Here is a 17,685-nt window from a genome sequence, read left to right on the forward strand (position 1 = left end):
ATCTAAAAGGAACGCAGAGTTGCTTTCCTTCCCAGCGCTTTCCTGTTAGGCTTCCACGGAGGTCCGTGTTTGTGGAAGAACTTGGATCTAATTGTTGCCGACCCATGCCCGCGTTCTCTCCGCAGAGGCCGATGGGCAGTGGAGGGGACGCGGGGGTGGCCGTGAGGGAGGAGGTGACGTTTGCAAATATGTCAAGGGACAAAGCCCCGTCAGTGCAAACGCAGTGGGACCTTTTCAACGAGAAGGTGAAGTGGTCTTTTGTAAGCGACGCACGGGTCTGTGGTGACAGGAACGGCACGGCTGCGGGGACCTGGCCTGATTATCTGTGGTTGCCATGGGTGGAAATCGCTCTACCGAGTAGCAATTATTTTCAACCTCTTCCCATATAACATGTTTTACAAGAGCTGCTAACGATTGGCAAAATTAACTGTCACTTTCCCCCTTTCCACCATGAACAACAAAGGGGCCACACGGCAGGCAGCAGGAAGACTTGCGAAGGGCTGGGCTGGCCATGGCCTCGCTCTGTGGCCCCGAGAACCAGGCCCTGGAGAGCGGTAGCTCCCCGGCCGGTGCTCCATGGGGCCGATGCCCACTGGGCCGGGCCCCCCACTAGGGCCCTCCAGGCTCCAGCAAGCTCTCAAGGCTTTAGCTCGAATTCAGCCAGGTCCTTTGTCACCACCGCCAACCCCAGTTAACCATGACGCCACTTCCTGGGAGCAGACCCCAGTCTTTCCCTCGAGCGCCTTACCCCCCTGTCCAGCGGAACCTTCACGTCCATGGAGAGAGACCCTGTCTCCCTGTTGATCATGGCTGTTCTCAGCTTCAGGCGGAAAGAGAATAGAATTAGTAATAGAACAGACAATAGAACCTCGGCTCACACCGGACCATGAGGCAATGAACACTGCCTTGGAGGTGACCCCTGGGGACACGCTGCATTTTCCCCTTTCTCCTGCAAACAGGCTACAGGTGGCAATATAGACCGGCTGCCAGGCTCCCTTTAGCTGGAATTCTGGAGTTCACTCAGAGGGTGCTCCCAGTGGGCTGATGGGCAAGGGAACACGGTGGCCGAGCCCTGAGATGCAAGTTTTCCAACACCCAGGCCAGCCTAAAACGCCCTCACACCCAAACTCTGTGGCTCACAGACGTGTGCTACTTCAGCCTCAGAGGAAGGGACTGTTCTCTCTGTGGATGGTGGGAGGGCTGCCCGTTAGAGGCACTGCTTCTGCTTTGGGCCAAGGGAGGGGGCTGAGCTCAGCGCCTGTGGCCCCGGGACCCGCTGTTGAGCCAACCGACCCCCTCCCGGCCGCCCACTCACGGTTCCGGCCCGGTCCTGCCACTCCACTTCCGAGAGGTCCACGCTGTTGTAGTTGGGCTTGGGCTTCAGTTTCTTCCCCTCTCTGTACTGAGTGTACCAGTCAGGGGGAGAGACGGGAGGTTAACACAAGCCCCGGCCCTTCCAGAAAGCCCGTCTGGCACAGTCACAACCCAGAGAAGCTCAGCGATTCCTCGTGGTCACGCGGGCCACGTCCCCCCAAGGCAGAGCGGCCCTTGCCAACCTTTGAGTCAGATGGTCTCCCGGCCTCGGGGAGAGTATCTCACACACCAAGGAGCCCCCATCGTGAGTACGCTTGTCCTAGGTTTGGACTCTCGTTGTTAGAAATCTCTTCCTCATGCAGAGCTGAAATCTGTCTCCTTGTGACTTTACCCATGGGTCCTAGGCCTCTCCCTGGAGCTACACAGAGAGAGAGCTTCCGCCCAACACCCCTGAGGGTTTTCGGGGATGCTCGTCACGGCTAAGACGTCACCTCCCCGAGCTAAACATTCCCAGTTCACAGATGCCTCAGCTTCCTCGGATTCTCTTCTGTTTTGTCAATGTCACTCTCGAAGCAGAGTGCCTGGGACAGTCGCTATTTCAGATGGGGTCTGACCAGTGTGGGGTGGGGTGTGACCCGTGATCAAAACATCGTACGGCTCTGACCGCTGCCTCTGATTCTGCTAATCCAGGACAGCTAGCTCGCCCGACAGGTCAAACCAAGTTTCCAGCCCATTAGGTTCCCCTGACGTTCCTTGTGATAAGTCAGAGCTTTACCATCTTCTGCTGGGCATCGAGTATGCACAGCTTTCCATGCATTCCTAATATATTTCATCTCCTTAGTTGCAGCCCATCGTTTTAGAAGAATACTTTCTGAATACTACTTTTCTCCCTTCATGTATTAGCCATACCTTCCACATCCCATGGCATCTCCTTCTGTGTTTTCATCTTGTTGATAGAATTTTTTGTTGCAGTTTATTGATTGATTGATTGATTTAAAAAATTTTGGCTGCGTTGGGTCTTCGTTGCTGCGCGGGCTTTCTCTAGTTGCGGCCAGCGCGGGCTACTCTTCATGGTGGTGTGCGGGCTTCTCATTGCGGTGGCTTCTCTTGTTGTGGAGCACGGGCTCTAGGCGCACAGTCTTCAGTAGCTGCGGCTCGCGGGCTCTAGAGCACAGGCTCAGTAGTTGTGGCGCACGGGCTTAGTTGCTCTGTGGCATGTGGGATCTTCCCAGGCTGGGGATCGAACCCGTGTCCCCTGCATTGGCAGGCGGATTCTTAACCGCTGCACCACCAGGGAAGTCTTTGTTGATAGAATTTTTGAGTGAGCAGAGCCAAGGACAGACAGATTCCACAAAGCCCGATAAAGCCCTCCATCCAGCGTGACAGGACCATTCATCAACATTCTTTGAGTGGTATTATCATTTCCTGGCCCTGACTTCTCTCTCTCTGACACCAAGAGAGATATCGTCAAGTCATCTGCTGTTAGGTCTGCAGCATTCCCCAGGTTTAATTTGGTGATAGATTTAAAAAGTAAAGAGGAGGGGCTTCCCTGGTGGCGCAGTGGTTGAGAGTCCGCCTGCCGATGCAGGGGACATGGGCTCCTGCCCTGGTCCGGGAGGATCCCACGTGCCGCGGAGCGGCTGGGCCCGTGAGCCATGGCCGCTGAGCCTGCGCGTCCGGAGCCTATGCTCTGCAACGGGAGAGGCCACAGCGGTGAGAGGCCCGCGTACCGCAAAAAAAAAAAAAAAAAAAAGGAAAGAGGATAGTTTATCATCAGGGTCATTAGGAATTAAGCAGAGGTCTCTATTTAGCAGGACGAGGCCCCCCACAGATGCTTGAATGGCTGAAGTCCCCCATCACTGTGTATCTTGCTTCAGCAAGTTTCCTCTTTTCTCAAGAAAGTGTCTCCAGTTTCTTGCCTGTGCTCGAACGATGTTCCCATTCTTGGCCTGTTGAAAGTCTATTCTCATGACAGGCAGCCCTGCCCTGCCCTCCTGTTCACGGGCGGTGCTGCTTTTGAGTAAGAAGTGACCCTCCCGGTTCATTGCCACCTCCTAATTCCTGAGGATACCTGAAAGGTCATCCCGGGCTCCTCAGGAAACCGTAATTCCGCTTCCATTACTCATAGTTTGGGCACTGACGTGGAAACATTTCAGGCCAAAAGTATGGCTCTGGCCCCTCCTTTATTACTAGGCGTGTCCTCTATGATTTTTCTTTTTTAAACTCAACTATTCTTCTCCTCGACACCTGTCATGAATGGATCGCTCTCTCCACAGGAATCTCACTGTGCTGGCTTTGCTGTATGGGGTAATGTTCTGCGTGGTGTAGCTCTCTCATCGTTTCATTTGTGTAAGTCTGTTTCCTTGACTGGACCACAAACGTCTGTTGATAGCGTTCTCGGAGTATGATTAGGTCAGGCGTGCGACGGGCCCACAGTACGCATTGGTTGCTTGAGACCTTATGTCCATCCGCTGACAGACAGGTTTTGGACTCGTGCCCCTTAATTCTAAAGGGTCAACATTTTTGTTCTTCCCCTAATGAGTCATTTTCTTGGTCCTGGGGCTGCCCCCCACAGGATCCGCTGGTATAGGTCAGTGTTCCTGGTCTCTCTCAACTCCGAACCCCTAGCGTTTCCTTAAATAGCTCAATCAGTGCCTTTGGTCACTCAGCATCTGTCTGACCCGAACGGACAGCAGTGTGGCTTAGGCTGGTCTCTCCATGGCACCTGGGCAGGAGAGAGCTCAGAAAGGCGCCCTCGGTGCTGCTGTCCTCGGTGCCAACCTTGACTCCAGAGAAGAATGGTGGAGGGGAAGGGTCGCGATGCTGCTGGGACCCCAACTCCCCTCCCCGCTTCCCAACAACCACACTGGGAGGTGTGGCCACTACTGCCACAGATGGAGATCTCGGGGAGCCCCCCGGCCGGGGAGGCAGCACCTTAGATAAAAGGCTGCTGCTTTCTCTCCTGGCCTCGGCCGCTCATCTGAACGCAGGTGAAAATGCCATGGGCTCCCGCCTTGGGATGGAGGGAGCTGGAAGGGGGCAGGAGCCCTGGGAACATCCTCAGGGCAGCCTCAGCTCTGCTCCCCAGCTCGTGGGGGACGCCTCCTGCCGTTTGTAGTGTTAACTTGACACTTACACCCTTGGGGTGGCCCCTGGCGACCTGGGGACACACGGTCAGACTCCAAGACAGAGCGTGGGGTGACTGATGGGGTGACAACGGGGAAGGGGACGGGTCCTCCAGGGACACTGCACACTCATGACAGGCTCCCTGGAGACTGGCTGCTACCAGTTCGTGCATTTCTGCCTTGTCTCTCCTGCTAGATCATAAGCAATTTGAAAACAGGGACCATGACTTAATTTTTTTCTAGTAGTCCATTGGGTTCTTAAATGGAGCTGAATGCATGTTCATTGTTTTAACTGTCTGTATGAACTACCCCCACATCCCGTACAGTTAAGACCCCCGAGGCAAATAGGATCGGTACCTACCAGGGGTCGAAGGTCAGGATGCGAGAGGATGTAGCCATTGTTAGTGCTCAAAAAGGCATAGCCGTGCACCCCGAGCTAGGAAGACAGGGATGGAGGGGGTCAGGGGGTATCTGTGCAGGAGGACTGGGGCCGGGCAGGGTGTGGGGCCACGGGCGGGAAGACCACCTCTCACAGCCCCGTTTTGGCGACAGTATGAACAAGCTGGGCAGCTTCCAGCCGCTCACTCTGAATTCTGCTCCAGCTGCTACAGTTGGCAGTGACCATAACAACGCACGTCACCACCTGCCTCCTTCCCACCACTGCTCTGGGGCTTTGATTACACAATCTCACTCCTCCCCAGATGGGGATGCATGGTGGGCAGGCAGACCAGGACGGGACAGAGGTGCCAAAGGCCACAGAGCGCGTCGCAGCTGCTGTGACCAAGCGTCCCAGGGGCCCAAGTTTCGGTTCCCCTGCTCTGTGCCCAAACGTCTCTAAGGGCGGGATGTCTGGGGGTGGGATGTGGGGGGCAGGATGGGGGGATGCCCAGGGGGTGGGGTATCTGGGGAGGGGGAATAGGGTGTCTGGGGGTGTGACATCGGGGCGGGGCTGAGGGGTGGCCTCAGGCCCCATGCCAGCTGTGGGCTTGGCTGCATTGCCTGCAGGGAGCCTCCAGAGCCTGGTGGGGTGGCTCCTGGGGGGCCTGTGACCCAACCTCGGGGCCTGATCCGGGCTCACCTTGTACTGGGGCGCCAGCTTCATCAGCTCTCTCAGGGCCACGTCAGAGCCCACCACACCCAGGAGGATGCCGTGGGATCGCTGGAAGGAAATGTCAGCTTCAGGGGGGACCAGGCTTCCCATGCATGAGGCCAAACTGAACCCACGGCCTTTCCAGAGCCCGGAAGAGGAAGCCACTGGACCTAAGGTGGTCTTTGCTCTGCAGTTAGATTTTAGGCAGAGCTCCCTGGAATGAAAATCTAGAACCTACTAGAAGAGGCCCCAGGAGTAATCTCAGCCGCTGGGAAGATTAATGTCCAGTATTAATATTTAAGTTGTAATATTTAAATGAAACACAAAGTTGAATGAAATATGAACTTTCACAGGAGAGGCTGAAGTACTGGGATCCGAGGGCCCCTCATCTAGGGGGGCCCTGAAACACCCAGGGCCCGTGAGGAAATATTCCCTGGCCAGGTAGAGGATGGATGGCTCTCACACTCCCCCACCAGAGCCTTTACGAACAAGCCAGGGCCTGCCCACACTAGCAGGTTCCGTGTGCTTTTGCCGGAAGCCTGGCAGGTGACCCCTCTGGCCCTGATCCCCAAGCCAGGGTCCCAAGTCCAGAGCAGTGGGTCAGCGCCAGGCTGGATGAACAGAATCACGGGGCAGCTTCGGGAAGTGTGGACCCTGCCCCATCCCCTCCCGACCCAGAGATTCTGACGTGGCTACTTGGGCACAGGGCCTGGAACCTGACCGTAAACCCTCCCAAGGCGGCTCTGATGCCACATCAAGAGCCACAGGTCTAAAGACGCCAGGCAGCGGCTGGAGCTCTAAGCCGGGCAGCCGCTCGTGAGCAGACACTTACTGTCTCGTTCTTCTTGCTGAAGACAGGCATGGCCACGGTGGTCAGCAGCGCCATGCTCTGCGCCTGCGGGTAGAGAGCTGTCAGGGGGACGAGCGAAGGGCAGTGTCCACAGACTGGGGACCCCAGCCGCCACTTCAACCACAACTCAGGGGCACCTTCCAACGGGAGGAAGAAATCCCCAAGGAGGCTTCCCTTCTCTGCATGAAGACAGCTGGGGGAAAGGCTGGAGCGGGGAAGGCCGGACAGGGGAGCGGGCTGACGTCACTTAGCGAATGAAGCCCCAGAGCCCCGAGTATACGGCCCAGCCCCTGAGCACACCCAGGCTCAGCCAGGCCTCTGGTCTCGGCCATGCCAAGGATGAGGGTGCACCCATGGGACCAGCCCATCTGTGCATGAGCCCAGAAACAAAGGCTCAGACAGCAAGAGGACAGGCCGAGGAGTCAACAGGGGACAAGTTCTGGTCACTGAGATGCCAGATTAAGTGTGAGGTAAGAGTCCCTGGACATTTCTCTTAAAGGTGGGGTGTGCCCCGCTCCCTTCCTCCACCTGAAGCCTAGAATTTGTCCGCAGTCGTCCTGAGCCCCACTAGCCACCTGGACTACGTGGACCCCAGGGATGGCAGGGGGCAGGGGGCAGCGGGAAGGGGCCAGGGGGCTCGTCATCCACCTTTTACGTGTCCCCTTTTACGTGTCCCCTTTTACGTGTCCCCTTTTACGTGAGGGGGACATACACTTCTCTCCTATCGAAGGCACTATTTCCAGATGTCTCTTAATCCCAGCCTGCTATGACGCTGCTGGAGCAGGGGTCTGCATCTGTGTTGGGTTTGAGGCGTGCCAGGAAGGTCCCCTTCCCCGACATCTCATCTGACTGTCTACCTTCAGTGTCTGGTACTGCATGGGGGAGAACTACAGGAGGTCTTGTTGGAAACTTGGGCCCTGAGGGAGGCCGCTGGTTAAGCCGTAGTGTCCTGAATCACTGTTGGTCCCCTTTCTTCCCAGAGCAGGTGAGGATGATGGGAAAAGGGAGGGCTGAGTCTGCAGCCGACGGCTCTGTCCACGGGTGTGCGGCCCTGGGGGGTGGTCTGCTCCCGGGGCTCCCGGGCCAAGGTGTCTCTCCCCCAGTGTCTCTCCAGGACGTGCTCTGCCCACCCGACTCCCAACCCAGGAGTCACCTCTCACTCCCTGGGGGCCCCACCTTGCTGTCCATGTAGGCTTCCGTCCAGGTGATGTCATGGTCGTGGTTGATGACCATGGGCCGGCTGAGCACATGCAGGTATTCCATCACGTTCTCCTGGGCATCCGCCAGAGTGGAGATCTGCGTGTAGTAGCCTGTGGAGGGGAGGGGGCGTATGGCTGTGGATGCAGGGCCTGCGCACCCCCAGCCGCGACGGCTCTTGGCCGGGCCCCTGGCTGGGAGCTGCCCTGGGCCACTAGGCGCCACTTTTCCCAAGGCTGCCCTCTCCCGGGGCAGCCGGAGGCCAGTGGTGCTGCGGGGACACGAAGGCCTGGCTCTGGCTGGACTTGGCAGAACCTTGAGGCTCCCCCTGCCGGAGCAGCAGGGCCTCAACCCAGGGCGCGAGGCCACCCCTCACTCCCCGCAGGGCTGTCCTCAGGGGTGCCTGCAGGCAGCTCTGTCCCGGGTCTGTTTTCTGAGAGCCCCACCTCCTCCTTTCCCTGACTGCTGTCGTCCCTCAGTTACGGGGAGGGGGCCGCAGCTGAGGCGGTATTTAAAAGAGCAAATGCCGGGCTTCCCTGGTGGCGCAGTGGATGAGAGTCCGCCTGCCGACTCAGGGGACGCAGGTTCGTGCCCCGGTCCGGGAAGATCCCACATGCCGCGGAGCAGCTGTGCCCGTGAGCCATGGCCGTTGAGCCGGCGCGTCTGGAGCCTGTGCTCCGCAACGGGAGAGGCCACAGCAGTGAGAGGCCCGCGTACCGCAAAAAAAAAAAAAAAAAAGAGCAAATGCTTTACAAGGCTGTGACGATTTATCACGTGACCGCTCGTCACCTCCCACAGAACACTGTCGCCAGCTCTGGGGAGTGGGACAGCTTTCATTCCCAGGGTGCCTCTTGTCTCGGACCCTTTGACCATGCTCTTCTCTCAGTCCAGAACACCCTTCCCCGCTCTCTGCATCTGACTCACTCCTACCACTTCTTTCTGTCTCACCTTAGAACCCTGTCCTTCAGGAGGCCCGCCCGGACCCCCCAAATGCGGGAGGGCTCTCCCCTCACCCAGCCCCCTGGGCAGCCTGTGCCCCTCTGCCCCTCAGCGCGATGCAAATGGTCCCGTCCCGGATGCTCATGTGTGCGCCTCCCTGACTGGACCGGGCCTTCCTGACCACGTCGACCCCCTAGGGCCGGGAGAGTCAGCCACCCACAGCAGGTTCTCAGACGTCCTGCTGGGATTGAGGAACCCGAGTCGGCACCTCGAGGCCCGTGTCCTGGGTTCTGGCCAGAGACAGATGAGGGCTGCCACACACAAAACCTTAATCTAAAGAAAATGACGGCCTCTGCCTTTTGTCTGGAGCAGAAACAGAGCACACGGGCTTCATCTGCAGCAGCAGGAACGGAGGCTGGACATCAGAGACGACTGACATTGAAAGGTCGGGCCCATGTCTACATGGTTTTCCGTGTGGCAGTCTGGATAAGGCTTATTTGAAGAGACAGCAGAACTGGAGTCACCACCTCCAGGCGCGCTGCGGGAGGCGTCACGGGGGTGAGAGCCTCGCAGGGAGCTATCGACATGGGTCTTGCTTTGTCTCAGCAGGAAGGGGGCGGATGCTGTCACCTTTGCTCTGGGTCCCTTTGTGGGAGGCCCGGCTCAGCACCTGCGGGGTCCGGGGATGCTCTCCCACCTGCGCTCAGGTGAGGCCGCCGGACGCCCTGCCTCACGTGGCGTCACCCACCTTTGTTATTGCACGCGATCCACTTCAAGCGGTCAGCAAAACTTACTTCCTTCCCGATCAGGTAAGTGAAGAGCCGGACCTGGTGGATGAGACATGGCGGACTCAGCAGAGCCGGCCGCGAGGGGCCTGACCGTGTCTGTGTCTGAATCTGGGGCTGCGTCTCTGGATTCCGCACTTTCACCCCTTTGCATCAGGAAGGGCCCGGGGCCCAGGCTCGCGGGGACGCCTGCCCGGTGTGAGGCTTGTCCGGTGGGGCTCACGGCCGGCAGTCTTCCGTCTCTACCGTGCCCTCGCTCGGGGCCCGGGGCTCACGGGGTGGGGCGTGTGGACACGGCAGAAGGAGGCGCTCCCCCAGCCCCCGGCCCCCGGCCCAGGGAGGAACCTTGCGGTGCGGCCAGTTGTATTTCTCCAGCACTGGCCTGTGGTCCTCCACGGCCCCATCGGTGATCAGCATGATGGCCTGGTTGCATAGGCTTCCTTGCCCGGCCTCTTGGAACTGCGTGGAGGATGTGGCCATGACTCCCCATCCCCCCTCACCGCCCCAGCGCCCCTGCTCCGCCAGCTGCCGTACCTGCTGCAGGATCTGGAAGGCCTCACTGAGGGCTTGGCCCACGACCCCCACACCTTTGACCATCAGCTTGTCCACCAGCTGTTTGAAGTGCTGTCCCGGGGAAGAGGATGGGGGAGGGTCAGCCGGTCAGTGGACCAGGGAACCTTCCCCTTTGGTCGTACTTTCAGAGGCTGCGCAGAGCTATTTGCCCAGAAGAACAAGATTGCGGGACCCGCCCCCTACTTTCATGGCTGGACCCCTGCAGCAGATGTTAGTCAGATGTCCCCAGGATAAGCCGAGAGGGTGTGAGTGGCCGGGTGCAAGGCCACCCTCACCCCTGGATGGAGATGCTGGACCAGCGCCAGGTACACTCACCTCTCTGTTGTCCCGATCAGCCTGGACCAGGATCCCTTTAAAACAAGGCTCGATGTAGTGGATGTAGTCATTGTACTGCAGAGGGCAGAACACACAAGATCAGTTGGGAAAGTCAGGGCCCAGTGGCTAAGCTTGCAACTCACGGCGGGCCAGGGGTGGGGTCACCCGGGCCCCTGTGTAATATGACCTTGGGGGACACCAGGTTTTTGGCAATTTTCTCTGAGTAGAGGGGAGGAACAGTAGGGCCTTAACTCTAAGCGTTCTCCCTCAAATCCTGGCCCTTGGCATCTTCCCAGGAGGCCAGCTGGGTGCCGTCCATCCCTGGGGCTCACGGAGACCAGGAGTTACCTAACTCTCCTCTCCCGTTTTCTTCTGTTTGTCCCTCCACTTCATCACCTTTTGGGGGCAGGTGGAGCGACCCTCAGGAGAGTCGCTGTGATAGCAGGACCAGGGGCTGCTGGCCCCTCTTCCCGACCTGCCTGGATTTGGGGAGGACGGAAGTAGGACCCTGGGATCACCCATCCTGCAGATGCAGGAGCCTTCTCCCTCGGTGGCGCCAGGCAAGGGCACATGGGCGGGGCTGAGTTAGGGATCTACTCGGATACCGGATACCCCTTCATCTGGACTGGACCCCAGCCTCATCTGAGAACCTGAGTAAATCTACCAACTCCGAGAAACGGACATATGCGTTTCCCACGTAATTTCAGAAACTGTGGACGCCTGGAAGCCTATCTTGGGTGGGGAGCCCCAGCTTCAGGGGATAGGGTCCTTCACAGCACGAACCATCGGGTGGCCGTAAGTACAGGTCATTCCGGTGCAGGCAGAGGATGGGTTTTCTGGAACGGGAAGGCGAGTTTACCGAGATGATGTTCACGAAGTCGTTTTCCCCCAGCGTGTCCAAGATGGTGGAGACCGTGTGCTTGGCGATGGCCATCCGCAGCCCCTTCATGCTGCCGCTCGTGTCCATCACGATCACGATGTCCTTCGGGGACGTGGCAGCTTGTATGTACCTTTAGCAGAAAGGAAGGGACAGGCCGACGGTGGGAGAGCCAGAGCCAGAACCGCCGCCGACCGGGTCTCCCTGGTTTCCATTCAGACTCTGGCTCAAAGTTCAGGTCGACGCCCAGGGTTTCTCAGGTCCGGAACCACTCAGTTCTGGAGCCATTTCGGGTGCCGTGGCTGGGACTGTGCCCATCGAATGGTCAAGTGCTCATGGTGACCCTTGTCCTCTTTGTTTCAGGCCAGCCCTGGTCCCGGGGTGCTGGCAGTGGGAAGGGAGAGAGCTGGATGCCCCCTCAGACTGAGTTACAGATCTGCCAGAGGAGGGGTGAGGAAGGAGGGGAGAGCCTGGCTGAGGGTTGGTGCGAAGACAGCTCAGAGCCCTGGGAGGAGGTATGGGGCAGGGAAGACACATGCGGTCAGGGCTGGAGCAGAGCAGCTGTAGGGGGACGGGGTGGGGGGAGAGGGATGCAGAAGGACACTCTTCTTCTCCTGTGTTGGATTAGTTCTACCTGCGGCCCTGCGGGGGTGGGCTCAGGGCAGGAGAACGAAGCAACACCCGAGGCTACAGAAGGATGCTGGCCCCTGAGGCCTCGCCCCGGGGACGCTTACCAGCCGCGGTTCCGGCAGTCGAAGGCGATGACCCCGTTCTCATCAGGCGTCCATTTGATGCCTGGGGAAGGAAAGTCTGGCTTCTTCGCTGGCTCGAGAGGCTGCTCCAGAGCTTCTGCCTGGGTGCTGACACCCGGCACGGCCAGGACCCCCAGGGCAGTAGGTCAGCCCCTGTGAACTGAGGCTGCCGCAAGGAGGGAGGCCGGCTCTTGGAGGGACACTCACCTCCCAGCGGCCCCGATCCAGAGTTGGGTTAATTTCATAGGTAGGACCCCGCCCCCCCACCCAGCCATGTGGTTCCTGGGACTCATCCGTGGGGCTAAACTTCCCATCAAACTAGACGGGGAGGCCCAGGGGTGTGACTTTTATTTAGCGTCGTTGCCATCCAGCAGAGTGTGCGCAGAGCAGGCGAGAGCCGGGGCTCTGAGCTGCAGCCCACCTGCCTCCAGGCAGGATCAGCTGTTGGTGTTTGCGCCCTTCCTGTTAGCTGCGGGGGGAGGTGATCTGGCTACAAGACTAAGCTCCTCAAGGTCAGGCCTTCCCAGTGCCTGACAGGTCTGACACGGATTCCCGGTACAGCAACGGAGAGGGGCGGCTGAGGTGGAAGTTCTTGGCTCTGAACCAAAACCTTAGAAGAGGGCTTTGGTGGTCCCGGGTGGGGTGCCCTCAACCCCGAGCAGAAACAGAGGTCAACCCTCTCAAGGGAAGCTTTCCCAAGTCGGGCCCCACAAGCCAAGGTCACCACGTGCGTTAGAAACAGGCCCCTGTGGGTGAGAGGCAGCGAGGCAAGAACCGTGAGATGCGTCCTCCCAGGATGACGGGCGCTGCTGAGACAGGGAGGCAAGTGTGTGGCCATTGTGGAAAAGGACCGAGGGGTGGCCTCCAGCAAGAGGGCTCCACAGGCCCCGTGAAGCAAAGCGCTCGGTGAACGGAGGCCCACAGGAGTAAGAGATGAGCTCTGTCTCTGCTCCACTGATGTAAGTGCGTGGTTTCCAAAGGACAGCGCGGGCGATCATCCCCCACCTAGCAGAGTCACCGAACTCCCAGTTCCCTGAGAGACACAGAGAAAGGCCTGCACACGTTCCTAAGCTGTTTCTGCAGGAAGCAGACACCACCGACGAAAACTGCTGACCGCGGGCACGTGGGCCCCAGACTGGCTGAAACCAGGTGGATGAGGCTCAAAACCTCACTCGGATGCCAACCAATCCGAGAACTGAGCACAGACTGATGGGGCTCCGCACCCTCCCCGATGCGGCCTTTAAGCCCCTTCCCTAGACGTCCTCAGGGAGCTGGCGCCCTTTCCCTCCTTCTGGTGCACCAGCTCTCTTTTCGATAAAAAAGCTTTGCTCGCCTAGGAGTCTTGTGGGAGTGACGTTCATTGCTGTGGTCTTGCTTTCCCAGAACCTAGAGAGAGTGCCTGGGAACTCAAACAAGGGATATTTGTATCAAATAGCAACAGTGAGAGTATCTAATTTGCAGGGATAAAAACAGGGAAACATTAGATGAAAATAAGTCAGGGTGGGGAGGCGGAGGTGCAAGGGGGAGAGTTCTAAAGTCCTTTTTTGACTGCAAGGAGGGTGAAAATATTATTTTAATTGTCATATCGCATAAAAATGCTTGAGGGCTTCCCTGGTGGCACAGTGGTTGAGAGTCCGCCTGCCGATGCAGGGGACACGGGTTCGTGCCCCGGTCCGGGAAGATCCCACGTGCCGCGGAGCGGCTGGGCCCGTGAGCCGTGGCCGCTGAGCCTGCGCATCCGGAGCCTGTGCTCCGCAACGGGAGAGGCCACAACGGTGAGAGGCCCGCGTACCACACACAAAAAAAAAGCTTGATAACATAGCAGGGCTAATTACTAAAAGAATGGGAACAGGGCTAATTACTAAAAGAATTACTAAAAGAATAAGCTCCAAACTGACAGAAAAAAGAGAAGGAAGGAGTAGGGGAGTTTTATCGAAAAACATAAATCATTAAAAAAGACGAAGAAAGGAAACATAAAACTAGAGGGACGAGTAGAAATTTAAAAAATAAGATAATAGCATGTCCAAATATATCAACATAATACATGGAAATGTGCTTAACTTGCGAAATGGTAAAAGAGGTTGTCAGTTCGCATAAAAATTAAAAAGCTATAAGCTATTTTCAAGAGATATGGCTAAAACAAAATGACATAGAAGATTGGAAGTAAAAGGATGGGAAAAAAATATATGTCTGGCAAATACCAACTGAGAACATACTGAGAACATTCATACTCTATGAATACCGACAAAACAGGCTTAAAAGGTATCATAAGGGCCAACAAGAGTCAAGCAGACACAACACCAGCAAAGACACAGAAAATCTAAACAATACAATTGACAAGCCTGATCTAATGACGTAGCAGAAGTTTTCATCCAACGATTAAAGCACACATATGCCGCTCAAGCACACGTGGAATATTTACACAACTTGATGACATACTAGGCTATTAAACTAAATCCCAGCTAGTTTCATGTAATCACTACCACGTACACTGTGTCCTCTGACTGCAAAGCAACTGAACTAGGAATTTATACTAAAAAGATAAATATCAAATCCCTATGTATTTGGAAATTTAAAAAGCACACGGTTAAATAACTGAGAGATCAAAGAAGAAATCACAGGGGAATACAAAAATGTTTAGAAGCAGACAATAACTAAAACACTACCCTGACACCAGAAAGCACAGGCAACAACTTCCGTGTATCAGAGGACACAGTCGACAGAGTGCAAAGGCCGCCCACAGAATGGGAGGAAATATCCGGAATGTATAGAGAACTCCTGCAACTCAGCAGCAACAGCGACAACCTGGTTTACAAATGGGCAAGTTTTGTGCTTGCACACAAGTTGACGGCTCTGGAAGCCCCGATGTGGCGGGATTTCCACCCTGGGGAAGGCTTGAGGGACATGGCAGTTGTCTTCAAGCATCTGAAGGGCTGTTCCATGGAAGAGGGATGAACTTGTTCATCAAGACTCCAGAGAACAGGAAAAGAACCAAATGGCTTGTTGTGGATTTGGGCAGAGACAAGAGGTACCACTGAGGGGAACCGGCGAGCCCTGAGGTCACTTTGTACTGCTCCTAAGAGAGGCCCAGGGGACACACATGGCTGTCCTCAGGACCCTTTGAGACAGGCTGGGACCTGGCACCTGGGACCCACTGCGGTGCTTGCACCTGGACAGTCTCCTCCAGTTTCCATACAAAGAAACTATGAGGGACTAAAAATACCTGCGTGCCTGCAGAGCTGGGGCAAATTATGGACAACACGATACAAAAAGACCAAAAAAACCCAACTGCCACTTCTGAAGGGCCGGGAGCAAAAGCAGGGTACTGGGGCATGCCCCCTGCTCTCAACACCAGAAAGGGGTGGGCAAAACAGCTAAGCCGCCCCGTCCAGCCCGACCCCTGGACACACCCCTACCCTCACCCCATATAAGGAACCAGCTCGCCTCGCCCCTACACCCCCCAGGGAGTGAGCAAGGGAACCTGTTGTTCTCACTCTACCGCAGCAGGGGCCCCAGTAAAGCTTTGCCTGAATTTCTTGTCTGGCCTCTTGTCAATTTCTATTGATTGAGGAGGTCCAGAACCCTGGCCAGTCACACCTTCCGGTTCCTATCTCAGAAAACCGGGCAATATTAAGGCTTTCTGGACAGGGGGCTAAAACAAGAAGAGTGGGCATGAGGTGTGGTGGTGAATTGTTTTAAATGAGAAATAAAAGAAGGCAGCGCTCTTGGAGGCCCCGCGGAAGGGGCTTCTGTTTTCTGTTCGTTGGTAGACAAGAGGGCTTCCCCGCTGCCTGCTGGGTTGGTCACTAGCCTGTGACACTTCCTTCCCTGCTGCTGAATGAGTGCCTCTGCCCCACTTCTCCAGTGCAGATGGGAATTGCTTCGCCCTCCTCTCCGCCTCCCATGTGCTTCTCACAGGACAAGAGTCCAGGTGGGCACTTATTGGCTGCTTACTGAGGCGTCATTTGTTCGTCCCTTCATCAGCTTGAAAGTGTGCTTATCAGGTTGTGAAGGGGACGGAGGTGGGGCCGGAGGCGCTTTGGGACCAGGGTCCATCTCCAGAGCCTCCGTCGCCTTGTTCCCAGAGACGGAGTCCCGAGGACCGTGGAGATGCCTCCCAGCGGCCTCACCTGGGTAGATGCGGAAGAACCCTGTAGAGCTGCCGAAGTACTGCCAGGTCAGCGTCGGGTCTCTCTGGAAGTTCTCCACAAAGACAGGGTTCAAGGCTTCGGACAGGTAGATTCCATTCAAAATGTCCGGGTCTGAAGCGTAAGGTTATAGGAGGAAGTGCAGGGCAAACGAGATCAGTCTTCCCCCGCGGAACACGCGTGCACACACGCACACACACCCGTGTGCCCACAGCCTGCAGCGCCGCCGCCCACGACCGCCGTCCACGCCCGCACTCCTCTTCCCCCTCCCCGGGGGGGCTGCGGGCTGGGGCCCGGCGGTCACCTTTGTTGTAGACATTGGTGGGCAGCTGCACGCTGCTTAGAGACGTGTTCACCAGCAGGTTGCCGAAGTGTGCGTTGGCCTCCAGGACGAACTCGGCCCCCAGCTCCACGTAGGCGCCGCCTGCGTCCTTCTCATTGATGAGGACAGAGTTGTAATAGTTAAACTAGGGCGACACCGAGAAGACGGGAGGGCAGGGGGCCCAGGGAGGGGAAGGGGAGAGAGAGAGAGATAACGTCACACGTGACGGATATCGGACAGACTGACCGCCACGTCCACACTGGCGGAGGATCCCGGCCACGATCGGGGCCACGATTCGGGACAAATATCCGTCCAGACATTGGATCGGATGGTTGATTCTTCTGGGTTTTGGTGTAAACTGTCTAGATTACGGCTTCAGTCCCCACTTTGGCGTATGTGGACGCAGCCAGCGTTGGAGACTGACAGGCGGACACAGATTCAGGGAGAGGTGGACAGACGGAGGCAGCCTGGCCAGTACCCCGAGATCTTACAGGAGGGGGAGGGCTCCTGGGGGACAAAATGGGGGTCCCTGCAGGGGGGGGTTCCCTCTGAAGAGAAGGCCTGCAGCCTGGCCTCCGGCCAGCCATAAATGTCTCCTCAGATACAGTGGTTCAGAATCAAACCTCTACAGCTTCATACAAACCGGTGCACATTGAAAGATAGAGCCGGGCCTATGCAATTCCCACCCCATGTCCCATCCTCAGGTGGCCCCAGCCCCTGGGGCGCTGGGACATTAGGCACCGTACCTCCCAGGGCTGTGGGAGGGGACGACTCACCACCAGGGACTCGTTGAATTCGTGGTTCAGGTCGGCCTCCTCGGCAGCCTCGACCAGATTCTGCGGGCGGGGATGGGAAGGGGAGAGTCAGTGCGGGAAGGAGGCCAGAGGCCCCGTAAGGTCCACTGCCAGGGCCCACCCGCGAGAACTGGGGACAGACTCTCAGACCAGCACCTGCGCACGAACGCGCACAGCGTCACTAGTCACAGTAGTCCGAAGGCAGGTGCATGTCACAGGGACAGGAAGCCAGTCTGAAAGGTGACACACTGAGTCCTTCCAGCTACATGACATTGTGGGAATGTGAGGCTAGGGACACAGCACAAAGGCCAGCGGTTGCCAGGGGTTTGTGGGGAGGGATGGATGAGTAGCCGGCAAGCAAGATTTCTTAGCGCAGGGAAGCTACTCTGTATGATCTCTGATGATGGAGACACGTCGTCATACATTTGTCCAAACGCCTGGAACGTACACCACCGAGAGCGAACCCTCACGCAGGCTGCGGACTTTGGGTGACAGTGACGTGTCAGTGTAGGCTCGTTAATTGTACAAACACACCGTCTGGTGGGCGTGTGGGTAGTTTTGGGGGGGCTGTGTTTGTGGAGGCGGGGGGTAAATGGAAACTCTC

The 17,685-nt window shown here is 57.2% G+C and overlaps 1 protein-coding gene across 1 annotated transcript in view; it reads right to left on the reverse strand.

Annotated features, from left to right (window-relative positions):
- The window catches only part of CACNA2D4 (calcium voltage-gated channel auxiliary subunit alpha2delta 4), an 80,052-nt gene that overhangs the window by 54,235 nt on the left and 8,132 nt on the right, over positions 1-17,685 (reverse strand). Inside the window, exons 4-18 of the mRNA XM_065888233.1 lie at positions 17,064-17,123; positions 16,270-16,432; positions 15,948-16,079; positions 11,800-11,860; positions 11,048-11,198; positions 10,189-10,263; positions 9,835-9,924; positions 9,646-9,759; positions 9,264-9,342; positions 7,540-7,689; positions 6,362-6,438; positions 5,518-5,598; positions 4,801-4,875; positions 1,316-1,402; positions 749-820 (exon numbers count right to left, since the gene is read on the reverse strand). Of these exons, the coding sequence (XP_065744305.1) occupies positions 749-820; positions 1,316-1,402; positions 4,801-4,875; positions 5,518-5,598; positions 6,362-6,438; positions 7,540-7,689; positions 9,264-9,342; positions 9,646-9,759; positions 9,835-9,924; positions 10,189-10,263; positions 11,048-11,198; positions 11,800-11,860; positions 15,948-16,079; positions 16,270-16,432; positions 17,064-17,123 (1,467 nt within the window). The remainder of the gene's footprint in view (positions 1-748; positions 821-1,315; positions 1,403-4,800; positions 4,876-5,517; positions 5,599-6,361; positions 6,439-7,539; positions 7,690-9,263; positions 9,343-9,645; positions 9,760-9,834; positions 9,925-10,188; positions 10,264-11,047; positions 11,199-11,799; positions 11,861-15,947; positions 16,080-16,269; positions 16,433-17,063; positions 17,124-17,685) is intronic.

This window comes from Phocoena phocoena, chromosome 11 (assembly GCF_963924675.1).
Source record: "Phocoena phocoena chromosome 11, mPhoPho1.1, whole genome shotgun sequence".
Lineage (NCBI taxonomy): Eukaryota > Metazoa > Chordata > Mammalia > Artiodactyla > Phocoenidae > Phocoena > Phocoena phocoena.